This window comes from Barbatula barbatula (assembly GCF_947034865.1).
Source record: "Barbatula barbatula genome assembly, chromosome: 1".
NCBI classification, from domain to species: domain Eukaryota; kingdom Metazoa; phylum Chordata; class Actinopteri; order Cypriniformes; family Nemacheilidae; genus Barbatula; species Barbatula barbatula.
In genome coordinates this window covers 3,414,885-3,438,499 of record NC_136766.1, presented here as the reverse complement: position 1 = coordinate 3,438,499, position 23,615 = coordinate 3,414,885, and the positions used below count along the sequence as shown (strand labels likewise).

At 38.8% G+C, this 23,615-nt stretch overlaps 1 protein-coding gene across 2 annotated transcripts in view; it reads left to right on the top strand.

Annotated features, from left to right (window-relative positions):
- Positions 1 to 1,945: 1,945 nt before the first annotated feature.
- The window catches only part of piezo1 (piezo type mechanosensitive ion channel component 1 (Er blood group)), a 58,043-nt gene continuing 36,373 nt past the window's right edge, over positions 1,946 to 23,615 (top strand). For both annotated transcript variants that reach the window (XM_079481590.1, XM_079481589.1), the window contains exons 1-2: positions 1,946 to 2,131; positions 19,814 to 19,909. In XM_079481590.1, coding sequence (XP_079337716.1) covers positions 2,068 to 2,131; positions 19,814 to 19,909 — 160 coding nt within the window. In that variant the 5' untranslated portion in view covers positions 1,946 to 2,067. The remainder of the gene's footprint in view (positions 2,132 to 19,813; positions 19,910 to 23,615) is intronic.

Here is a 23,615-nt window from a genome sequence, read left to right as displayed (position 1 = left end):
TGACTTATGTAGGCGGAACGGACGTTTTAACTCCACCCTTTTTACAACCCCGCCCCTTCCACTGATCAAACATCTGATGACGTTTATACTGTGACTTAAAAACAAGACATATTTGTAATAATTATTGTATATAATGTTATCGCTTGATGGTCGTTTACTCTTTTATCAAATGAAGTTTATTGAAGTTTATTATATTGAATAGCAGGACGACATTCAATGCATTTATTATGAAAGTGTACGCACACTGTATGTAGAATGACTGAATATTTGTACACTTTGTTATAAAGTGTATTATTCCTGGTTGTCATAATATATTTATTCTATATCATTTTATCGCTTGATGGTCGTTTACTCTTTTATCAAATTAAGTTTATTGAAGTTTATTATATTGTATAGCAGGACCACATTCAATGCATTTATTATGAAAGTGTACGCACACTGTATATAGAATGACTGAATATTTGTACACTTTGTTATAAAGTGTATTATTCCTGGATGTTATGATATACTTATTGTATATAATGTTATCGCTTGATGGTCGTTTACTCTTTTATCAAGTTGATTGAAGTTTATTATATTGTATAGCAGGACCACATTCAATGCATTTATTATGAAAGTGTACGCACACTGTATGTAGAATGACTGAATATTTAGTTATAAAGTGTATTATTCCTGGTTGTTATGATATAATTATTCTATATAATGTAATCACTTATAATATAAGTCGTTTCGTGTGATGTTGGAATAATCACTATATTGTGTTGTAAAGTGCAGAATCGATCAAAAACAAACCCATTAATCAACAGCTAGCCTACAACCCGCAAATAGCCTTATGATGTTAATTTCTTTAACGCCATATGTCAACGATAGAACAACATTTGGCACATATTTCAATTTTATTGCATTTAAATGGACTTCACTAAAATATTAAGAGTAAAAATGAGTAAAACATGGGGTTTTGACTGCGAATAATAACATAAACAAGTTACACAAAGTCACCGCTAGAGGGAACCAACACAAAAGGGATGACATCATGTCAGTCAAAGACACTAGCGATCTTAAAATGATTTAATGTATCTCGTCATGTAATTTAACGACAAAATTAAAGTCCTAATGTGAAAACCCACCCGAGTGTAAAGCGGAATTAATCCCTAAACGAACGAAAAAGTGAAGAAATGAACTAAATAAATAACCACTGCTAAATTCCAGTAAATTTCAAGCACGTGCCCGTGTGAAGTCGCGTGCACGTAAATCATGCCGCAGCGTGATAAGTGAACGCCGCCAAATTTACGATCTCCAGTAGTTTGTAAACCTAACAAAAACTACCAGCTTCGGATAAACACGTTGAACTACTCCACGCGTGGGTATTATTCAGCGATAGACAACGAGCTGTCATCGCAGCCGTTATGCGCGCGCGAGGGAGCGTCTGACAGAAAACACGGCCCCGTGAACAATAACCAAAAGTGTCGTTAAAGTACATAAAGCTGATTTAATTCAAACTAAAGCGCGTGTTTCTCCGTCACAGAGTGAGCGCGCACCGCAACGCGTCGTGTTTCTCCGTGAAACGTGACGTCACAGCGGTGAGCGTCGGCACAGAAGTTTATCCGCCGTCAGTGGGAGTTTCTTTCAGCTAACTGTTGGACTGCACGAGCAAACACTCAAAACACTCCTCGTGAGTTTCGTGACACTTCGTGGACATGATATAGGCAACCGTGGCACATTTTTCCCAGCCCTCGGATTAAAAAAGACCCTAAAAGCGATCGGTGAATCACATTTTCCAGCGTTGCGGTGAATAATGGACTGTCGTGAAGCGGCGTTTCGAGTTTTCCTCTCGAAAAAGTCGCGTCTCGGAATTAACGGGTTTCTCTTTACATAGTCGTTAAATCAACGCGTTTAGTGCACGTTGTCTAATCGTTCAGCGGCGTTGTTTGGATGTTTATAAAACATTTAGACTAAATCGAAGTCAATTCGCTATTTTCGCCATGTAGTTTTTATGAGCCATCATCTGTGAATGGTGAGCGATGGTCGCGGCGTGGATTTGTCTCGCGAGAGGAATGTGAGTGGACGATGGAGCTCCAGGTGTTGTGCGCGCTGCTGTACTGCTGTCTGCTGCCCGTCTCTCTTCTGGCAGGTAAGACTTCAGACAAGTCCTTGCACTTTATATACTGTTAATATAAAACGTGCATGACGTGAAGATACTGTTTACATCACATCACATTTATTCATTTAGCAGATGCTTTTATCCAAAGCGACTTATAGAGAGTTCAGGGAGCAATGATAGAGATGTCATACAGGAGCAATAATACAGTAGGTGCTCATTTAAAAAGTTACTAACAAAAGCCTGACACAATTCCATATAACTGAAGACCTGAATGCATGATGCCTCTCGTTTCCCAAGTTTGGTAGAGTATTGAGTTGGCGACGCAAAGAATATGGGTTCGATCCTATGGCACACATCCCTATTGACCATGGTTTTATTACAGTAACAGTGTAGTCGTGTAGTCGCCATGGTTTTATTACAGTGAAAGTGTAGTTGCCATGGTTTTATTACAGTGAAAGTGTAGTTGCCATGGTTTTATTACAGTAAAAGTGTAGTCGTGTAGTCGCCATGGTTTTATTACAGTAACAGTGTAGTCGCCATGGTTTAATAACAGTGAAAGTGTAGTTGCCATGGTTTTATTGCAGTAAAAGTGTAGTCGTGTAGTCGCCATGGTTTTATTACAGTAACAGTGTAGTCGCCATGGTTTAATAACAGTGAAAGTGTAGTTGCCATGGTTTTATTGCAGTAAAAGTGTAGTCGCCATGGTTTTATTACAGTAAAAGTGTAGTCGCCATGGTTTTATTACAGTAAAAGTGTAGTCGCCATGGTTTTATAACAGTAAAAGTGTAGTCGCCATGGTTTTATAACAGTGAAAGTGTAGTCGCCATGGTTTTATTACAGTAACAGTGTAGTCGCCATGGTTTTATTACAGTGAAAGTGTTGTCGCCATGGTTTTATAACAGTAAAAGTGTAGTCGCCATGGTTTTATAACAGTAAAAGTGTAGTCGCCATGGTTTTATAACAGTGAAAGTGTAGTCGCCATGGTTTTATTACAGTAAAAGTGTAGTCGTGTAGTCGCCATGGTTTTATTACAGTAACAGTGTAGTCGCCATCGTTTTATTACAGTAACAGTGTAGTCGCCATGTTTTTATTACAGTAACAGTGTAGTCGCCATCGTTTTATTACAGTAACAGTGTAGTCGCCATGGTTTTATTACAGTAAAAGTGTAGTCGCCATGGTTTTATAACAGTAAAAGTGTAGTCGCCATGGTTTTATAACAGTGAAAGTGTAGTCGCCATGGTTTTATTACAGTAAAAGTGTAGTCGCCATTGTTTTATTACAGTTAAAGTGTAGTCGCCATGGTTTTATTACAGTAACAGTGTAGTCGCCATCGTTTTATTACAGTAACAGTGTAGTCGCCATGTTTTTATTACAGTAACAGTGTAGTCGCAATGGTTTTATTACAGTAAAAGTGTAGTCGTGTAGTCGCCATGGTTTTATAACAGTAACAGTGTAGTCGCCATGGTTTTATTACAGTAACAGTGTGGTCGCCATGGTTTTATTACAGTAAAAGTGTAGTCACCATGGTTTTATTACAGTGAAAGTGTTGTCGCCATGGTTTTATTACAGTAAAAGTGTAGTCACCATGTTTTTATTACAGTAACAGTGTAGTCGCCATCGTTTTATTACAGTAAAAGTGTAGTCGCCATGGTTTTATTACACTAAAAGTGTAGTCGTGTAGTCGCCATGGTTTTAACAGTAACAATGTAGTCGCCATGGTTTTATTACAGTAACAGTGTAGTCGCCATGGTTTTATAACAGTAACAGTGTAGTCGCCATGGTTTTATTACAGTAACAGTGTAGTCGCCATGGTTTTATTACAGTAAAAGTGTAGTCACCATGGTTTTATTACAGTGAAAGTGTTGTCGCCATGGTTTTATTACAGTAAAGTTGTTGACATGTAACACAGCCTCGTGAACTTTTAAAAAACTTTTCGTGAACATCACGAATGAAGGTTAAATATATACATTTATGGGAGATTGTTTGTTTTATCATCATTTCTTGGATCACTTTTTTACATTTTATTTGTCATCTTAAAGACCCAGAATGGGGTTTAAAAATGGCTCCTTAGTTTATGATGCATCTTTGACAGATCGCAATAAGAAACAGTTTTTTGTTTTAGATGGCATGGTAGAGCTTGTCGTGTGATGATAGTTTAGTAAGAATGCGACGGAATTTATCCATCTGATCGTCAGCTGTAGTATTACGTATGTTTGGGAATAAGAGATTGCGGGGAAGTGTTGCGTTGAGACTGGAGTGAGTGAGCTCACCTCATTCATCAGGTGTTTGTTTAAGAGACACGCCCGAGCAGCGCACTTCCTCTGGACCTAAACTTAGTAGATACATGATACATTACAGCTTTATTCTCTCTCGCATCTTTTCTTTTTTCTTCCAGTCTTCCATTTTGCTGCGTTATTTCATTTCATCCTTGCAAGTCGGAATGCTTTCGTGTTCTGTAAACCCTGTGGAGTCGTTTTTAACACTAGGTAAATGTAATCCACGATGTCTGTACCCTACATTGCCTATATTTGATCCATTTTGTTAACTTTATACAAAATGAACTCAACATTTGGCCTCTTAAAGAGAGAGCTTTTTGTTTATGTATGTCTCATGGAAGAAAAATGGGATGCACACACTGTTGCATGTTAAACTTAACTGTTACCCTCGGGCGACTAACATTGCTTGACATTTCAAAGACACTAAGAAAACACGTATTTATAGAGATAATTCATGACTGTTTGTCTCCCGCAAACAACTTTTTGCCACCATGTAGCACCTCACTGTATAACTTCAGTCCTGGAAAGACCGCCGACACCCTGCCCTGCAGTGACACGGGGTTACTTGCTCCCTTTTCAAATTAACCCCACACCATTGTTTAAAATGGCCTGGGGTTAAAAGTGTATTATCCTCGGCTGAAGTGTGGTCTGAAAAGGCCAGCTCTGTGTGGACCATTTAGGCACTTTTTCCAAACGCAGCATTTCTCTGTTGGATAACCCGTGATGGCAGAAATCCTGGCGTGTTTCGTGTATGTAAAACTGTCTTGCGCAGGGACACGTTAGCAGTTCTAGCTTGACAGGATATTTGTTGAACATGTGGTTTCTCGTGTCATGTGGGACTCGTGTGGCACACAGGAAGAATCGACACTGAAGCGTACGTCTCGGGTGCTCCTCAATCTCACGCATGCGGTCAGACAGATTTGCGCGAGACCTCCACGTGGTTTGCCATTGCAACAGTGCAACCATATATTAGAGTTCATGCAAACTTCTTTTTTCTGAACAGCTCTGTTTATTCTCATTCTTTAGGTTTGCTGTGATGTAGGGCGACCACATTACATTGTTGTGTCAGCAGCACGTGCTAACCATTCTACTGTCAATGTACAGAGGACCACTGAACAGCTTGATTCAAGTCTAGTATCATTGAAACATACACAAGTTTATTGACGGACATCGTTTGCACCGTGATAAAACTCTCACGCATTTGACGTAACAGCTCTTTCTCACGCTCTCACTTAGCCTAAACAAAACTCACGCCAAATAACAAGCGAATGGTAAGCAATAACTAACGGAGGGAGATGATGAATGTGAACGAGGATCGAACAAACAGACGGGGAACCATCCCGCAACGCGAACAGACAAGTCTGACGTCAGACACGATCGCCAACCCTGTTAAAATACATCTGTTAGGCGGAAATAAAATTACAGTTACCATTGCGAAACGTCCTGCAAAAGCCTTCCTTGAAGAGGTGTTAGAGGTTCATTGGTTTGTTCTTCTGGAGCGGACTCGGGCTCGAACTGATAAGGCAATACAGAAGCCATAATTTCCATAGATATCTGTCTATTTACATTTGCACGTGGCGATGCACAGTAGCTGAAACCCAGGTATGGTCATGGGCGTTACATTTCCAACACAGTTGACCAATAACAGTAGATAAGGCCATATGACCAATCATAGTACACTGGGCGTACGATTAAAGACACGGGAGCTAAAACTAAAAAGTGTTTCGCAGACAGAAAAAATGAGGTGAAGCAAGAAGGTAAATAATAAGGCAAATAATGCGTTCTTTGAAGTTTTAATCGCATTTGAGACCCAAATAATAGAATTACGGACGTTTTCATCACTTAAATAATCGCTCTTTGAAGAAAAATGCGATAGAATCTAAATATGCAATATTCAATATGCGATGCAATATTTATTTTTCTATCTACATCAATATAAACTCAAGGCTATAGACCACTTCGCAAGATGTAGACGCTGGTCCAAAAGCACTTCCGGTTTCAGTTGTATTTCTTTGAAAAATGCTCTGTTAGTTGCACTTTGTTCAAAAATTGCGTGGTGTTAAAAAACTGCCACAGGAAGTTCTTTGGGACCAGCTTTGGTTCAGCGTTGTTTACATCATCCAAAGTGGTCTATACGTAACTTAGTAGCACCTTTCTTATTTATGTAGCTGTTTCGCATGTGTACACGCCCAGTTTTATTATTCATGTCGTACGCAACAAGAGTTCAGTTTAGTGCTCTTTCTGTTAACCGCGCTAAAGTGCTCTTCAAGCCGTCAGTGTATCACCGCGAATGCAAACTCACTTTTGTACAGAGCTCAGCAGTTTTGCGGTTCATCCTCTTTAACAATTCATTGTTTGGCTCATTCCTGTAGCTCCAGGGAAAAGCATTATACGCTTCTGTAGTCTCTAAAAAAAGGCTGTTTGTGACCAGACCGGAGCAAATGTTCGTTCTTAATATTAGTAAAAATCGATTAACATATGAATCCCGAGATTCCACGATCCAGAGAAGGACCGTGAGAGATTTTTGTACCTTTTTGGGATGGCACCTCAATACGTCGTTCGTTTGCAGAGCGCAGGGATCTGGCGGGTACATAAATCTGCATTAGCGAGTGGAGATAAGGGGGTGCCGAACCAGTGGTGGTCTTGTAGGCGAGGAGCAGAATCTTGAATTTTATACGAGCGACTATAGGGAGACAATGTGACTTAATCTAGAGAGGAGTGACATGCGCTCTCTTGGGTTCATTGAAGACCACTCTTGCCGCTGCGTTCTGGATCATCTGTAGAGGTTTGGTTGTGCAAGCTGGAAGTCCAGCCAGTAGTGCATAGCAGTGGTCCAGTCTGGACAGAACAAGAGCCTGGACTAGACGTAGCATGCTCTGATAAGAAAGGTCTAATTTTCTTAATATTTTAAAGGATGAATCTACAGGACCGGGTGGTGCTGGCAACCTGATCTGTGAAGTTAAGCTGATCATCGATCACCACTCCTAGGTTTCTGGCCTTTCTGGAGGGTGTGATGGTTGATGAGCCCATTTGAATGGAGATATGCACAGTTTGTTTGCCAGCTCACACGCTGCACTAGACAGATACAGTTATATTGCCAAAATCACCTCTCTTATGTGTATGATGACTTCGTCAGCGAATGTGTCAATTCGTGAAAGTGACTGCCACTTCGTGTGCCACTAATGAATGGCGTTTATTTAATATTATACACTTTGACATGTTCCGTTGTCAGACATTAAAACAATGAGAATGGCTTAATTGGGCACGCAGTTGTATTACAAATACAGTATGTGACCATTTAAAGACTAGAAGCGAAAGTGCCGACACTAGTCCGACTCTAAGCGCAAATACGACATAATGACGTTTTCTGTGCTAATTTGTACGTCAAGAATCCATTCTGAATCGAATGGCGAGGGACCAAACGATTCCCACCTCTACTCGATATACCTACCAGTGAATAAGCTTGAAGAGTGACTGCAGTTCTTCATGTCGTAACGTGTTGTGTTTGCTTTTGTTGTCCGTACAGTTGCCTAGCAGAATACAGTCAATGGTGCGTGATTTATTTCAACATGATGAATCTGTTCGGGTTAATCTGTCATTGCATATTTCACCCCAGAATCAAAGGATAAAAACATTATTGACATTAAATCTTTTTGTATAATTTTTTATCTTTTTTCATGCCCGTTTAAAACGTTGTGAACTCCTTTTAAGCTTCATGGTAGTAAAAGATTAGATATATAAATTGTATATTGCCGTCATTTGATTTTGAATCGATATGAGCAGCTGCCATTAAAACCGTGGATCTAAATTGAGGAAAACAATGAAATAACTCTGCTATAAATGTGAATGTTATCCGTGTTTTTGAGCGTGCTAGTTTATCAATCCTTAGGGGACATTTTACAAAATAATTATCTTTTTGCATCATTTACTAACTGATCTTATTTCAAACCTGTATGTTTTTTTTTCTTCAGCAGAACACAAGATATTTTGAGGAACACTGGTTACCAAACAACACCGTTGACTTCTATTGCATAAACATAAAATCACTGTTACATTTCTCAAAATATTTTCACTTTTCTGTCTCACAGAAGTAAGAGTCATAACAGGTTTTGAATCTCTTTAAGCCTCACATCTTCATACTAAACTCCAAAAAAAGCGCCTCGTATATAATAACATCTCGCCGCGTGTTACTGTGGTTATTGGTGGTTACACTGCCGACCACTGGCCACAATGAAATCCGAATTTGCATAGATGCTGATTAAAGATCAGTCTGAAATAACTAACTGTCAGTGTGTATTTCACATCAACTCACAGCAGTGTACGCTGTTAAAGTCCCCCGCCAGGCTGTTTGTTTTACTGTCGGCGACCGGGACTCAACCGGAGCCTAGTGATTTAGTGCCGCTAGCAGTCGATCATTGGAAAATGGTCAATTTTTCCATCAAAACAGGATGCAGGTCACGCTGAGGGAGCGCTGGGGCTCAGGACTTCCACCAACAATTCAAAGGTCAATCTGTTGATGACCCATTGTTACATGTGAACGTGTGCGGTGACTTCTACAGGAGACGTAAAACAATGTTCTTGCTGATCTAACATGAAACAACTATTTGTTTGCTTGTTTCCTTCATCCCAAATACTCACATTCTCCGGAATAATTCAAGCATTTCTTAAGCACCAATACAAATCATAAAATAACTTTTCTCTCATTAAACTCATGTTTTTATGTACAATAGTAGTGATTATGTAAATCACTTCCTTGCGATAGAATAAAAACTAAACATAACATTCAACTCGTAGTTTGTTCACTGGCCAGTGATTTGTGTAATACACACCACAAGCTGCACACTTACTATTTGTTTAGTTCTGATACTTGAGTTTGGTCTAGTTGTGAATGACTGCGTTTGTGGTATACATGTCAACCGCCTTCTAACCTGAACCCTAACACCTCATTTTGTACCCATACCCATGTATATGTATTTATTTTTTTCTTTACTCATACTTTATAAAACCGAATACTTATGCGAGCCATTGTATTCTCAACCCAGAAGCTTTTGTTAGCTGGGGAGGATAAATGTAAACGTCCCTTTTACCTCCACCCCATCAGGTATGCAGCTCTTTCTCTTTTTTTACTCCTTTATCATCATAAATGCAGTATAATTATACCTCACAGTTTCTTCACTGGAACGAATTCCTCCAAGATGAGGCTGGCTGAAAATATAAACCCAAGCCTTTGCCTCATCTGTAATTAACGTCTGAGAGCTTGTGGTGGCTTTTCAATGCTTTTTTCTGTTTTGGGAAGTGAAAATAGTTGGTCTGCAGGGCTTTTAAAAAATGTAATTCAAGCCGATGAGGAAACGGCATTGCCCAAACGTCTCTATGAGGCGGGAAATAGGAACGGACTCGTTCTGTGTAAGCAGCATATTGCCAAAATAGCTTGTGATGCATAAAATATGTTCTCACACGCAGGTGAACTAGCACACTGTAAAGACATTGTTCTGAATGAAGTGTGTGCGCTCTGCTCACTGCACACTAAACACTATTTTAAGTGACACCAATTATTTTCTCTGAAAAGAGAATTTCTGAATGGCCTTACTGCTCAACACACAAGTGCAACTCTTTCATTTGAATGGTGATATCAGCACACAATGATGAAGATTAGTGAGGCGTTAATTGTGCTATTAAGGGTTTGTTTTAACTGTTGAAACGAGTGTTTCATTGAGTGTTGAGATCACAGACGCCCCTCGTAAAATGTATAAATTGGCAGCTGGGAAACAAACAATATTCACTTAAATTGCATAGCAAGCAAATAGATCATTTTTACAGTGAATCCTTTTGATTCAGTTGTTACTGTAAGCAGTTTGTTGGAGAACTGGCTGGGATAGTTCCAGAGACTCAATGATGTCATGACTGCAGTGATGTCATGCTTATGCGTTGCCTGGGTTGACAGGATAGTTGTTGAACATGTGGTTTCTCGTGTTGCTCTATGTTGTGCTTTAATCAGGTTTGCTGACCCTTCGGTTGTTCCAAATCTGTAAAAATGTCTTTGTTCTGATGAACACCGAGAAATTTGGAAGAATGCTTGTAACCAAACCGTTTTGGCCACCGTTAACTACCATAGTGGGGAAATAAACACTATGGGAGTAAATGGGGGTGAGATCTGTTTGGTTACTGACATTCTTCCAAACACCTTTCTTTGGTTTAAGAACTGTCCCTTTAAAACAAGGGTTATTGCAGAATATATGAAGTTGGTTCTGAGAAAAGCTTTAGCAACATTTGTTTGTAAATGCCATGCGGCCTTGTCTCTTGCCAAATGGCTATATTTACTTATTCATTTATAAATAAAAGTGTCTTGTTTATATTTGCTATAATGACAGTATGATTACACACCCCAGACATGTGCTGTCTGTGAATTTCTTGCTCCACAGCTTTAGCTGTACTTATTCATGGTGGTCCAACCATAGATATGTATATTCACACACGTCTGCCATCTTGGAATGGTCAACATTTTAGTTTCTGTCATCACTCATAGTAAAATCAGTTGAACAACATTGCATAGATTTTAATTCATGAAGAATTGGGATTACCTTTCATCCGTGACAATTTGTTTTATCAATATTATAGGTGCTTAAACTTGGGTAATTTCTTGTTGTTGCGTTAACCTAGAGATTAAGAATTTGAGTTGGGCCGATAGACGATGCCATCGTTCATCGCCAATGGCTGACAGACATGATGATGTTGAGCCGTCATCATGATTCATACAAATATTTCACTTAGTCACGTGACTCTCGCTGCCATGTGCTGCGGGCTGCAAATCACGTTGTAATCATATCTCTATAAATATAAGAGCATATAAGCTCACACTGTACAGATCATACTGGCCTGACTTTAGACAACGCGAGCTGCACAGTTATAAAGAGGATGCAGTTTGCGCATACCCGCCTCACTTAAGAACTGTATTCAGAAGATGCGTTTCTGCGCTGCTCGTGTTGTATCGAGAAGACTCGTGTCTGTGCCGCCCGCGTTTTATAGCATCACAATAACAATACAATCAAGACTCACTTTATATCTTTGAAGTACAGATGACACACGCCTGAATAGATAACTGCCCAGCTAGAGCAGTACAAAGAAGATGTGTCTCTGCGCAGCTCACTTTATAACGCCACAGGGCGACCAACACTATTAAGAATAGGTGAAAACTTTTTAAACTGAGAGGACATTTTCCAATCTACAGGTACGAGAACTGAAGTGTCTAATAAAACGTTTGATAAAAACGTGTCCACGGGTCATTCAGAGAGAGGTGAGATGCACATTGCATTCTGTCAAAATTCCTCAAGCTTGCATCAACAAGCCCTTTGCTTTTTACTTTACTTCCAGCATCAGCCGTCTGTGAGTCTGCGTAGATCAGATCTCGAGACAATATAAACCACACTGACCGCTGTGCTACCCTCACACATTTGTCTTTGTAAGACTCATGAAAGATTGCACTATTGTTCTGCCCAAGCCAAAGATTTTAGGCCGAACTGAGACTAAATCCACCCGTCACCGTGTGACCCTGTTTGCTGTCAACATGAACAGTCTGAGCGCATGTGAAAGAGACATTAAAAGTACGAAAGATCAGCATGGGATATGGGTTCAGGAGACAGAGGTAAAAGTGAGACAATGTCCTCTGTTGTAATAGCAAGGGTGTGTTATCTCTCAACTCCACATGGCGAGACTTGCTAAGATATTTCGTCGTGTCTGGGCGGCGTCAAAGACGACTGCATTTATAATGCGGGCATCATGCGAAAATATATTTTGTCTTATATGTTTATACTTAATTAAAATGTACCAAACTGAGCTTAAATTAAACGGAAAGTTCACCTAAAATGATCAGCCTGTCAACACCATGCATTTGTGAATTAGTTTTTCATACTTCTTACTGTCACCGTTATATCACCCCGTTTCCGTTCAGGGGAAGTTTCTAAAGGAAGTTTTGAAGACCGTGTGCTTCTGTCTGAACGTCTTACTCTAATTATAGACCGAAAAACCATTTCACAAACGCTGGCGTCATCGCTTGCCAGGACACAGATTCGGGTTTCAGCACATGTCTGGATCAGGTCTCATGACAGTTGATGATTTGTGGACTGGTTCATGTTTCCTCTCAGATGGAGATCTCATACAGTGAGACCTGATTTATCAACAGTGACACCTGATGTCTCGGCTTTGATGTGCACACTTGTTTGTGTTGTGTTTTGTTGTTGGACACACCACAGGTGTCACCAGAGTCTTAAGTCTGTCGTGTCGTGATTATTAACGTTTGTATTTAAACCATACTGCAATCAATATGTCAGTGTATATGTTTGCAACAATACCGTATTGAAATATCACATAGTTAGCTCATCTATGCCTTATTTGATCATCAGTATAGTGAGTGATTATATATGTAACCAATTATATTTGCATCAGAAATCTTTTGGAATATAAAGGGATTAATAAAAAAAATAATAAGTATTATTAGTTATTATTATTATTATTGCAAACACGTATCCATTAAAACTAAATGTGGCTTATAGCAGTTTCAGCGGCAGTTACCCAAACTTAGCTTCCGATAGATCTCCACAAAGTATCTACAACTGTTGTTGAGTAGTTTTAATGTAACTCAATACAGTTGATTTACAATAAAAATATGAATATGTATCGGTATATATTAAATATAAAATAAATTGTTATATTTTGACCAAACAGGGGCCAGGCGTTTGCGTCCCAATTTTGCAAATTTTTGATTTTAAACAACAGCAGGACTCGATGTAGTTGACTTGAAACAGTGTATTGTGAAAAGCGTCTTTTAAGTAAACTTGACGTGCTTTAAATAAGTAAATTAAAGATCATAAACATTGCAAACTTGCTTTGATGCAATCAAAGTTATTGTATATATTATGAGCACCATTCATAGAATAAACACCCAAATTATATTTTAGTAATTGCAAGACATCTGCCTGTCATGTAGGATTTATGATATTGTTATGAGTGTTTTTTTTAAAATTTATTTTCATATTTAGCAAGTTGCTTTTTAGGCCGGCATCAAACAAGCCTAATAACATGGAATACCTCATCTAACGCAATCCACGCGGAGACGTCCCTGATTTTCATTCGCCATCATGTTCATTTTGTACTGGTCGATCTGTGACTAGTAACCAACTTTCGTCAACAACTAACTTTTGTATGCCTATACAACCAGCGTGTCTGAATGTGACATGCTTGTTCAGTAGTGTAGTGTAAATCCATATTTGTTCGGATCTAATGTAAACACCACCTTAGCTTGTATACTGCTCTGGCGGTTGCTTGGGTGTTCTAGATGGTGGGTGTTGATTTGCAAAAAACATTTCCATGTTTCTATCACATATGCCCCAGGTCCCCCATTCACATTGTTTTTGTCTGTTTTATCATTGTCATAACACCTTCTAGTTGTTGCGAACCTGTATAAATGTCTTTGTTCTGTTGAACACAAAGAAAGATATTTGGAAAAACTTGTCATTTCTGGGACATCATTGACTAACATAGTAGGAAAAAATTAAATGGTAGTCAATGTTGCCCTAGAGCTGTTTGCTTTCTTAAAAATATGTCATTGTGTGTTCAACAGAACAACAATAAAAGACAATAATTATTTATACTATGATAGTCAATGGTGCCCCAGAAATCTCTTCTTACAAATGCATTAATTCTGTCGGATGTAAACTGGACAAGTGCAGATCTTAGATGAGACAGGACCTGTTAGAAGCCTGAGATCGTTGTGGTGTGTTCCCCTATGACCCAGCTTGAGCATTGAAGCGTTTTGCATTCATCTGCTAAATTCTGCCCTTTAATGTCTTAAGCAAATGTATGATTTCATTTCCGTGAGAATGCGTCTCTGACTCAAAGAGAGACACTGGAGAACTCTCAGCGGTATCTGGAGTAAAAGCCAGATATTCTCTGGGAACGGCAGTGCTGGAAGAACATCACACTTCATCTCTAGATCACATGCTCCAAACTCAGTGTAAACACTTCTAATGATTCACAATCATTTCTGACCCATGCAGAATTCACAAGCAGATTATTGAACATTTGATCTAGCGCCATCGGTGGAGGAGGGATTGGATTAAACCGTGTTAATAAGACGAATAGAAGAGGAAGGTTTTCTTGTTCATAGCAGTAGAATGAGATCACCGGTGGTGAGAACAGATGCCTAGATCTTGTTACAGCATAAGAGCCGCCCATATCCACATGTTCTTAAACATCTCGCTTTTAGAGAATCATACCGTTGGCTTGGCAGCATTTATTTTTCCGTGTTTCCCTTTTCTTCGCTTTGTGGGCTAAAGGGCGGCCTTGGTTCATAACAGCTTCTCGTGTGGTTGTCATGACAGCGGGAGGCACATGTGTGCCGTGTTTATATGAAATCGACTGCGTGCGCAATGCTAATCTGCGCAGACAGCTGCGTGTTTGAGTTGGCTGTGAGCTGCACAGGTTTACGATGAGAGCTAGAAACCTCAAACCGCTGCGACGCGTAATTTCTTGCTGTTAATTATAAATGCGTTGGCAAATTGGTGAGTTTGACAAACATCAAATATAACATGATGGACAACCCTCAGATTCCAGATTTCCAAATGGTATATCTTGGCTAACAAACCATACATCAATGTAAAGCTCGGTTCTATTCAGCTTTCAGATAGTAGAATTGAGCCTTATGACTGGTTTTGTGGTCCAGGGTCACATAGGATGGGATTCAAAGATATTTGATGTTTCCAACACGTTGGACAACTCTGATGGGACGCTGGCTTGAGGACTGGTGCCAAATAGGTAACGTTGAGAAGGTCTGGTGTATAAACTCTCTGAAGCATCTGGAAAGGCTTGCAAACGTCAGGGTTCGCGGTCAACAGTACATGCTAAGACATAAGAAGACAAGACTTCATCTTAGAGCTGATTAAAAGGTATTCATGTGTTAAGGCCACAGGTGTGAAGGGCTGCAAATGCATGTTTAGAGACAAAGGTCATTTTTGTGAAGGAGTTGGTCATGCTAGATACTGTATGAATTTGCTCTATTTTCAATAAGTGTAAAAAAATATCTTCTTTCGTCATCTACGCACACTCATGTCATTTCAAGCCGGTATGCCTTTCATTCTTTTGCAGAACACGAAAGAAGATATTTTGAAGACATTGGTCACCATTGTCTTCCATCGTATAAGACATTTCTCAAAATATCCATAGAGGTTTTGAAATAACCAAATCTAAACAGTGGCTTAATGGTGCATTTGACACAACAAACACACATTAGATGTCTGGCTTGATCAGTGTTTAGCTTTTCATACATTTGTGTTTGTGTCAATTGAGGTTGTATAAATAAAACATAAAAATTGGAGTTTCAAAGCTCAAATGGTTTGTTTTGAAAGACAAAGAGCACTTTCTAAATGTTTAAATACTTCCTCGCCTCCCACTGTAGACAGCTATAAGTCAGCCATTTATAGTGATTTACTGTATTTAGCGTAAACACTGGCGAGTTGGAAAAACATGTTTGCTTGACCAGCCCAAAACAGCGATGTGACTCAACTAATGGCATGAGTTTGAGGCGGGACAACCTGTTTGTTTGACTAATGACAGATGGGGGATTGCTCACATCTTTTGTTAAACCTTTTATTTCGATGACTGCCGCACAAATGACAGAGCCTGTGAAGATATGTGCGTCTGGGGTACAGGAGAAGTGAATTAAAATGAATGAATGAAGGGAATCGGCTTCAGTGATGCAGTGATCCACACACGCATTCATGCAGTCTCGCTGTGTCCGTCTGTCTCTAACAGGTCCGTCCTGATCCCGGTCCTGTGGCGTGGCTGTTGGTTTTTCCAGTTCCTAAATTACCATAATTCCTTACAGCCATCCAGTGTCATAAAGCAGTTCCCTGCTGGACAGAGCTGTCGTTCTGAACACACTTATGACCTCCGTCACACAGAAACATTACAGGACTCGCGGGTTTCTCTTTGATAGCTCACCAGTCTTCAGAGAGTCGTTTCATATCAAGGCTATTTTAGTTTACTATAATTAAAACGTTGAAAACGTCTCTGTTCATTGAATCAAATAAAACATTTACCTAAAGATGATGGGGAAAACTTTACTAAAGGAAAAATGTAAACGTTGCCTCAAAAATGAATTGAATTCATTTCAAAGCACTAAAATTAGAATAATAAACTAAAATGAAAATGAATTAATATTGTATATTAACATTAAAGTAAACAAATAAATTATAAAAAGACGAAAGCATATATCAAAATTGCTCAAACTTTAAAATTAACATGAAAACTAAAGCTAATTTAAAATATTAATACAACTAAAATCAAACCCATAATAACTTTCATATAAGCAATGACTTCTTGCACAGCATAGCTCAAATACTTTGGCTTTTGAAAGAATCTGAAACATTTTACGTAGGGATTTATTTAGCAGATGCAAAAGTTATAAAGTGTTTAGAGACGGTACCTTTTGGAGTCGTTCCTGTGAAGTATTCCTAAAAATATGTCTAGGTGTTTATTAAAATCTCTTACTTTTGTTGAATGTAGATATTTGTATCTTGACAAATCTGAAAAATGTATGTAAATATATAAGTTTGTGACTGTAGTAAAAAGACGTGATTTAAATAGTTTAAAATGTGGTTTTATTTAAAGAGACAGCTGAAGAGACAGGTACTTGAGACTAGAGTAAGCAATGGAAAAACTTAGTTCGAGAGAAGATGAAAGCAAACAGCCGGAGAGAAAAAGAGAGAGAGCGTCGAAGAAAAGCAGTGCTCTGGATGGAATATGTGTTAAGTTTTTAAAAAGAGTCATTTCTTTTGTTATACAGAATGACGGAGGACATTCTCATTCTGCAATCTAGATATAGCGGCACACTATTTAAATGTGTAATATCCTCTTCAAGTATCAAGTATAAATATTTAATAACTTATAATAACTAAATGAAAAGCCTCAAACGTCTCTTCTTTTCCTTTCTTGTACAGTCCTAACACTTCTGAAATAATGTGTGGCCGATGAAATCCGAGCATGTAGAAAAATAACCGCAGTATTTTGCTACTGCTTCCTTTTTTATTAGTGTTTTATCGGCCCCTGCTGTGATCTTATTAGATCAGAGACACCAGAGAACCGGTGCTTGCAGTGAAAACACAGATGAGCCTTCGATTACATCATCAGGTCCGGTGCCTTCCTGAAAGATTCCCATCCTCCTAAATTCTATCACATTATGAGAAACCTGATATGGTAAAGGGGTATCAAAGAACCGCGCGTCTGCACGTGTCCCTCAGAGATTTCCGTCATCGCAGTTTCCCCTCCATTAATAGGCTGTTTTTCTTGTGAAGTCATGAGGCCGTGCGAGCGACCTGAACACTGTACGTCTTTGTTCCTGCGTAGTTTTAGCTCGCTAGCCTTCAGCTCTGTGAAACTTTATGGACGGAGGCCAGAGACGGATTTGTCAAACAAAGGTTTCAGTCAGCGGGATGTTTTAAAGATGGAGGGAAGCAAAGAAGCGCTGGGGACCCTGAAGTGTTATTGGGATGGACTGGAAAATACATGTCAGGGAGAAGCCTTCTCTTCTGGTCTCGGCAGGGGACAGGGAACTCCCTCGAGCCTTGGCAGACCCTCAAAGCGCTGGAAATTATTCCCAGAATGCTTTGCACCTGGTCGCTCAGCTTGAGGGGAACAATAAGGGTTAGAGCATCACCAACATGATGAAAGAGGTCATGTTGAACAAAATGATTCGGCTGTTGATTCTGTGGGATGAGAAAGTAGCAAATATTATTGTGGTCCTCCTCATAGCGAGGAACAGATAATCCTGCTAAAACCCAATAGATGAAAAACGTTTCATGTTTTAATACATTTACATATTTGCCATCAGTATGTGCTCCAAAAATGATTGGATTTGATGGATTTACATAAAGAAGTTGCGTCGAGCGGTTCCACGCAAATATAATGAGTAGTTTCTACAATTAACAATTTTGTTGTGTGAACAAAAGAAATTCAGGTAACTTTTTTGAGTAAATCCAAACCATTATGTTACATTATGTTCTCCATATTTATTCTTCTCAATTGTACATTTTTACTGCATGTATGTCAAAACACAATGAGCAAATCAGATGAGAGACATCTCAAAACCAGCATTAGCACAGTTAATGTTTTTCTAAATCTAAAAGCTAAATGAACATTAAACTGATCTTATCTTGACTAAAAAACACTTAAAATAACGAAATGTACTGCCTAAATGCAGTCTTCCGCAAAGGATGCTGGGAACTGGAAATCCCCCTCAACCATTCGTGTTGAATTAACTTGTTTATATGAATTAATCTGAACTATAGGTCCAATATTATAGGGTTTTGGGTTTTACTCAACAAAGTTAAGTTGACCAAGCAAACACTTGTTAAGTTGAGACGACAGTACTACATTTTTATTATAAATAACATAGGTAATTCATATTCATATGGTGTTTCCGAGATCTTTTGTGGTCTGATATGGAGACTGTTTTGTCTTGTTTTGGAAGCGTTAAATGTACAGCATGCTTCTGTTTATTTAACAAAAAAATTAGCCGTTTTTGGTAAAACAAGTCTATTAACCGTTTAAGAAGACAACTCGGAAATGATTTAATACGCATTTGAGAACGTTACTTACCTACGTACCTAGTATTCAGAACACTTAATGAGAACTTGTAAAAAACTTTCATGTTACATTTACATTTAGCAGACATTTTTATCCAAAGTGACTTACATTGCATTATCCTATACATTTTACATAGGTGTCTGCAATCCTCTGGGATCCAACACACAACCGTGCGCTGTTAACGCAATGCTATTACCACTGAGATACAGGAAAGCCACACGCAAATTAAGCAAATTAATACATTTAAAGTGACATTTTATAAAGTAACTAAAGTAAACTAGTAACTTTGTATTAGCACCTATTGTATTATCGCTCTTTGTATGACATATCGCTTAGTCTTTGTAAGTCACTTTGGATAAAAGCATCTGCTCATTGTAAATATAAATAAAGTTATGGCCAGTTTATCTAGATGAAAAAATCACTTCAGTAAAATGTTGAATCTACATTCCTAGTATTTGAATAAATGCAGGAAATTCAGATATTTTTTGTATTTTATAAATTGTCAAAAACCCTTATTTGTAATTGACCCATGTATTCTTTCTTTCTTTCTTTCTTTCTTTCTTTCTTTCGTAACTTTGTATTAGCACCTATTGTACTATTGCTCTTTTATAACATATCTCTCATTGCTCCCCGAACTCTCTATATGTCGCTTTGGATAAAAGCATCTGCTAAATGTAAATGAAATTAAAAACTGTGCATCGAGTTTCTTGCGTTGATTATTATTCTGTCAATGATCGCATTATTTTCACAATAGCTGAGTCTTCTTTGCTAACGTTTGTCTCTGTTTTTCTTTCTACAGCCAGCATCTTTCGTTACAACGCTCTCTCTTTAGTTTACCTTCTGTACCTGCTGCTACTACCATGGTTTCATTGGCCCAACAAGCAGACACTACGAGGTAAGAGAGTTTGATTCATTTCTTATGTTGCAATGTTCTGTCTGACAAGAAGAATGTCTGCATTGCAAAACGGTTCGATTGCTAAATGAACAAATGTGTGAAATACTTGTTGTTCATATCAGCTGCTCTCCAGTTGTCAAACCACCTGTTACACAAACAAAAAAATCTCTTATTATTTGTATTTTAAGAGTACTTTATGTAACATACAATTGAGAATCATAAACCTGTCCCTCTCAATCTAGTAAGTGCTGACTCGAAGACCATTAGAGTCCATTATAAACAATTATAAACCACGGCCCATTCATTCCTGCAGTATTAAACATCACAACAGTACAGAACTCCACAAAGCCCAAATGTAGAATAAACAAAAGGCTCTTTTTCTCTTTCATCTGTGAGCACCTGTCTGCGATGTTTAAAGTTGGGGAATGAGATCTAGCTTTGTGAAATTGCGTACAAAGCTTTGGGATGATGGACCTATATGCAGCTTTTACATGGTGGATTCGCTATTCACACGGCGGAATCGGAAGAGCAGACCCTTCTCCAGAAAGGAAACGCATCTGCTCGAGTGAGAGGTTAAAGCATGCAAGCAGACCGTCTATAGGACAAGCGATTTGTATCTTTATGTCCACAACAATAATCTTTTACATTGTTATTTTATTTTTATAAATATTTGGCATTATTGTGTGCTTCTGCGCGTAATAAGCAGAATGTACGAGCGCTGTGCACCCGCCCATATTCCTAAAAATATTGCACCATTGGTTTTAGACTTTAGACCAGGTTTGAGTTAGTCTATGGTACAGTCTATTTTCAGCTCCTCAAAATAGCAACTCGCCAACAATGCACCTGAGCACATCTCTTTTTTAGACCAACACGCCCATGGGCGCACAAATGAGCGCAAATGCATTTGCTATTTAAACGACGCGGCGCAGGATGGAAAAATTTGCTTTGGGTGTACGATAGGGGCCCAAAGTCTATTTCTGATACAAAAACATGTGATCTGTGTGCCACATTGCGCGCTAGCTCTTAAAGGGACAGCTGCATAATAAACATCTCAGTTTTTTGTTGTTTGATGAGCATTAAAGCTAAGACAGACTGGTTATCCTTAATAACTTTGATCTATACTTAATTTATAATGTGAAGAGTATGAAGTGTTATTTTACATTTGACTCCTTTATTCAGTTTCTTTACCTGATAACCACAGTTAGACCAACTTGAAACACCTGAAAAACACAGTTAATTTCATTTGTGTGTTCGCTTAATTACATTTATTTGTGCTATTGCTTATAATTTTATCATTTGCACTAATACTTGCTGATTCGCTGTCTTTAATTATGACATGTCTGCGAGTTAGGCTAATAGTTTAATGCTATAATAACCTTATTTATTAAGAAAACAAACAAATAACTAGACCATATTTATTTATTACTTTATTGCGGTAGGGCAAGTTTAAATTTAGGCAGGGTCAAGAATGTAAAAAAGGATGAATGCATAATAACCGACATAATCGTGCAACCGTGAGACGATAATCGTACCAACCAAACGAGACGGAGACTTATTTATCTCTGGGCTGTGTTCCAGAGCTCTCCAGCTCACAGCAGGTGATCACTAAAACCACTTCCTACCGAAGAGACAGGACTGCTGGACAAATGTGTTGGCAGGAGATCATTGATAAAGAGGTTTAACAGGGTGCTGAAACGAGGATGGCTGTTTAACGATGCGTATTAAAGATGCGTTTTGTTCAAACGGTCAGCAAATTCAAACTTGCATGTCTCTTAGAGTTCAATGAAGTAAAAGAAAGTCATATGGGCTTGTGTTGCAGAATAATGAGCTAATAAAGAAAATATCGATTTTACTACTTGTCCAGTTAAGTAAAATATGTTTTAAATATCTAAAACAAGAATTATACGAGAATTCATTTTGGACTTCATGAATAATTTGTTTGAACTGGGAAGAGGATTTATAGTTCCCAACATGCCTTGCGTAAGACTTGTTAGTGTTTAATGTAAATGTGTCTTTGAGTTTGTTATATTTTTTTAGTTTTGTGGTTATACAATATATACTATATTCTTTAAAAGGATCAATGAAAAATGTATGTTTTATTAACTAAACGTTTACATATTTAAATCATGTTTGTTTAACATAAATCGGGCAACTTGAATATAAGTAAATTATGCTGAGTTAACATAACATATGTTTTAGTAGCTCCACTATTTGTGTTAAAAAAATTAACATAAAAAATAAGTTTCCAATACATATTACAAGTATGTATTCTTCTAAACAAGAATAGTTGGGCTGTTGAATTTTCCCCTGGAAAATCTGTTTTGTTTGTGGTGGGCTCTGTACAAGATGAGGTGGTCTTAGATTTTCCAAAAGCAGATCTGCCAGCGTTTTTCTAATAAGCAAATAGCATGATTCCTGGCTTGCAAATATTTTCCATATCAACACCAGTCGGGCTAGTGTCCGTTCTTTGGCCGTGGATTATTTGACAGGCTCTATGTTTGTACTTTACACACTTCAGAGTTCACTTTTGTTGTTACACTCCTTATTTAAGCCACTTGACCTCATATCATTTTTTTATCAAAAACAACCCCGTGCCTGCCACCAAAAATAACCGAAAGCACGGACACGTTTGTGAAGTCGTTTCTATCTCACCGCCTGAACATTTACTCCACACTCTCAAGGGACACATACAGAAACCAGTGTGAAAGATGTAAATAAACAATGGTCTTCTGCACGCTTTTTTTACACCAGGAATAATCTTGCGCTGGAAGAAGTCGCGCTTAGGAAATCCCCGCCCGCCGCATCGAAACCAAAGCCGACAGCGTTAAGTATTAGTGGTTCTAATGAAAACCGTCTTGCTCGCCCCTGCCGTGGATTAACTGCACATTCTGTGGCCTGGAAATCTGAGGAAAGCCAGAGCGGTTGTAAACAATCACGGGCGGAGAGATGGAGGAGAGCTTTGGAAAATGTAGTTCACCTCAGCAAATGTTAGCCAGGGTATATTTGGGTCGTAGTCACACTTTCCTCGGTTATTTGGGGCTCGAAATTGCGGAGCGGAGAATGGTTTGTGTTGCTTACTGACCTGGTTAACTTTTGACCTGATTGTCACAGCGGGATCTTTGTCTTTGCAGGTGTGAAGGAGTCATGGAATCGAGTCTCAACCTCTGTCTGCTCAGACCGTCTGATGCATATAACACACGTGTCATTTTCATTCTTTCTAACCTCTTTTCTAGTCTTATGGAAGAGAGATTTTCATTTTCTCATAAGTTGCTCGTTGCTAGGGTGCGTTGAGTGATGGGTGGTTTCTAGGCGGTCGCTGGGGACCTGAACTGTGTTCAGCTGTTGTCAAAATATTTGGTTTGGGTCTTAAAGTATTTTAATAATGATTGTGGTTGAACTGCTTTAATCTTTAATGGCCGTGTTGTTCAGAATTTTCCACACGAATGCACAGTGGTATGTGAGGGGGATGAGACCTTCCGCATGCTTTCCCAGCACTATATGCGGGAGAGATATGATCCGGAAAGTAGGAGAACTCTCTGGGGTGGGTCTGCCACGTGCCCCCCGCTACCAGGGTCAGAACTCGGGTCACTCTCATGCCAGATACATAAGATGATCTCTGTCACGCCTACGTTGGCTTGCTTCACCACTGGGATCCTCTTGGGGAGATGAAGTTTATCTTCCGTTCACATTAGTCATTTTAAGAAGG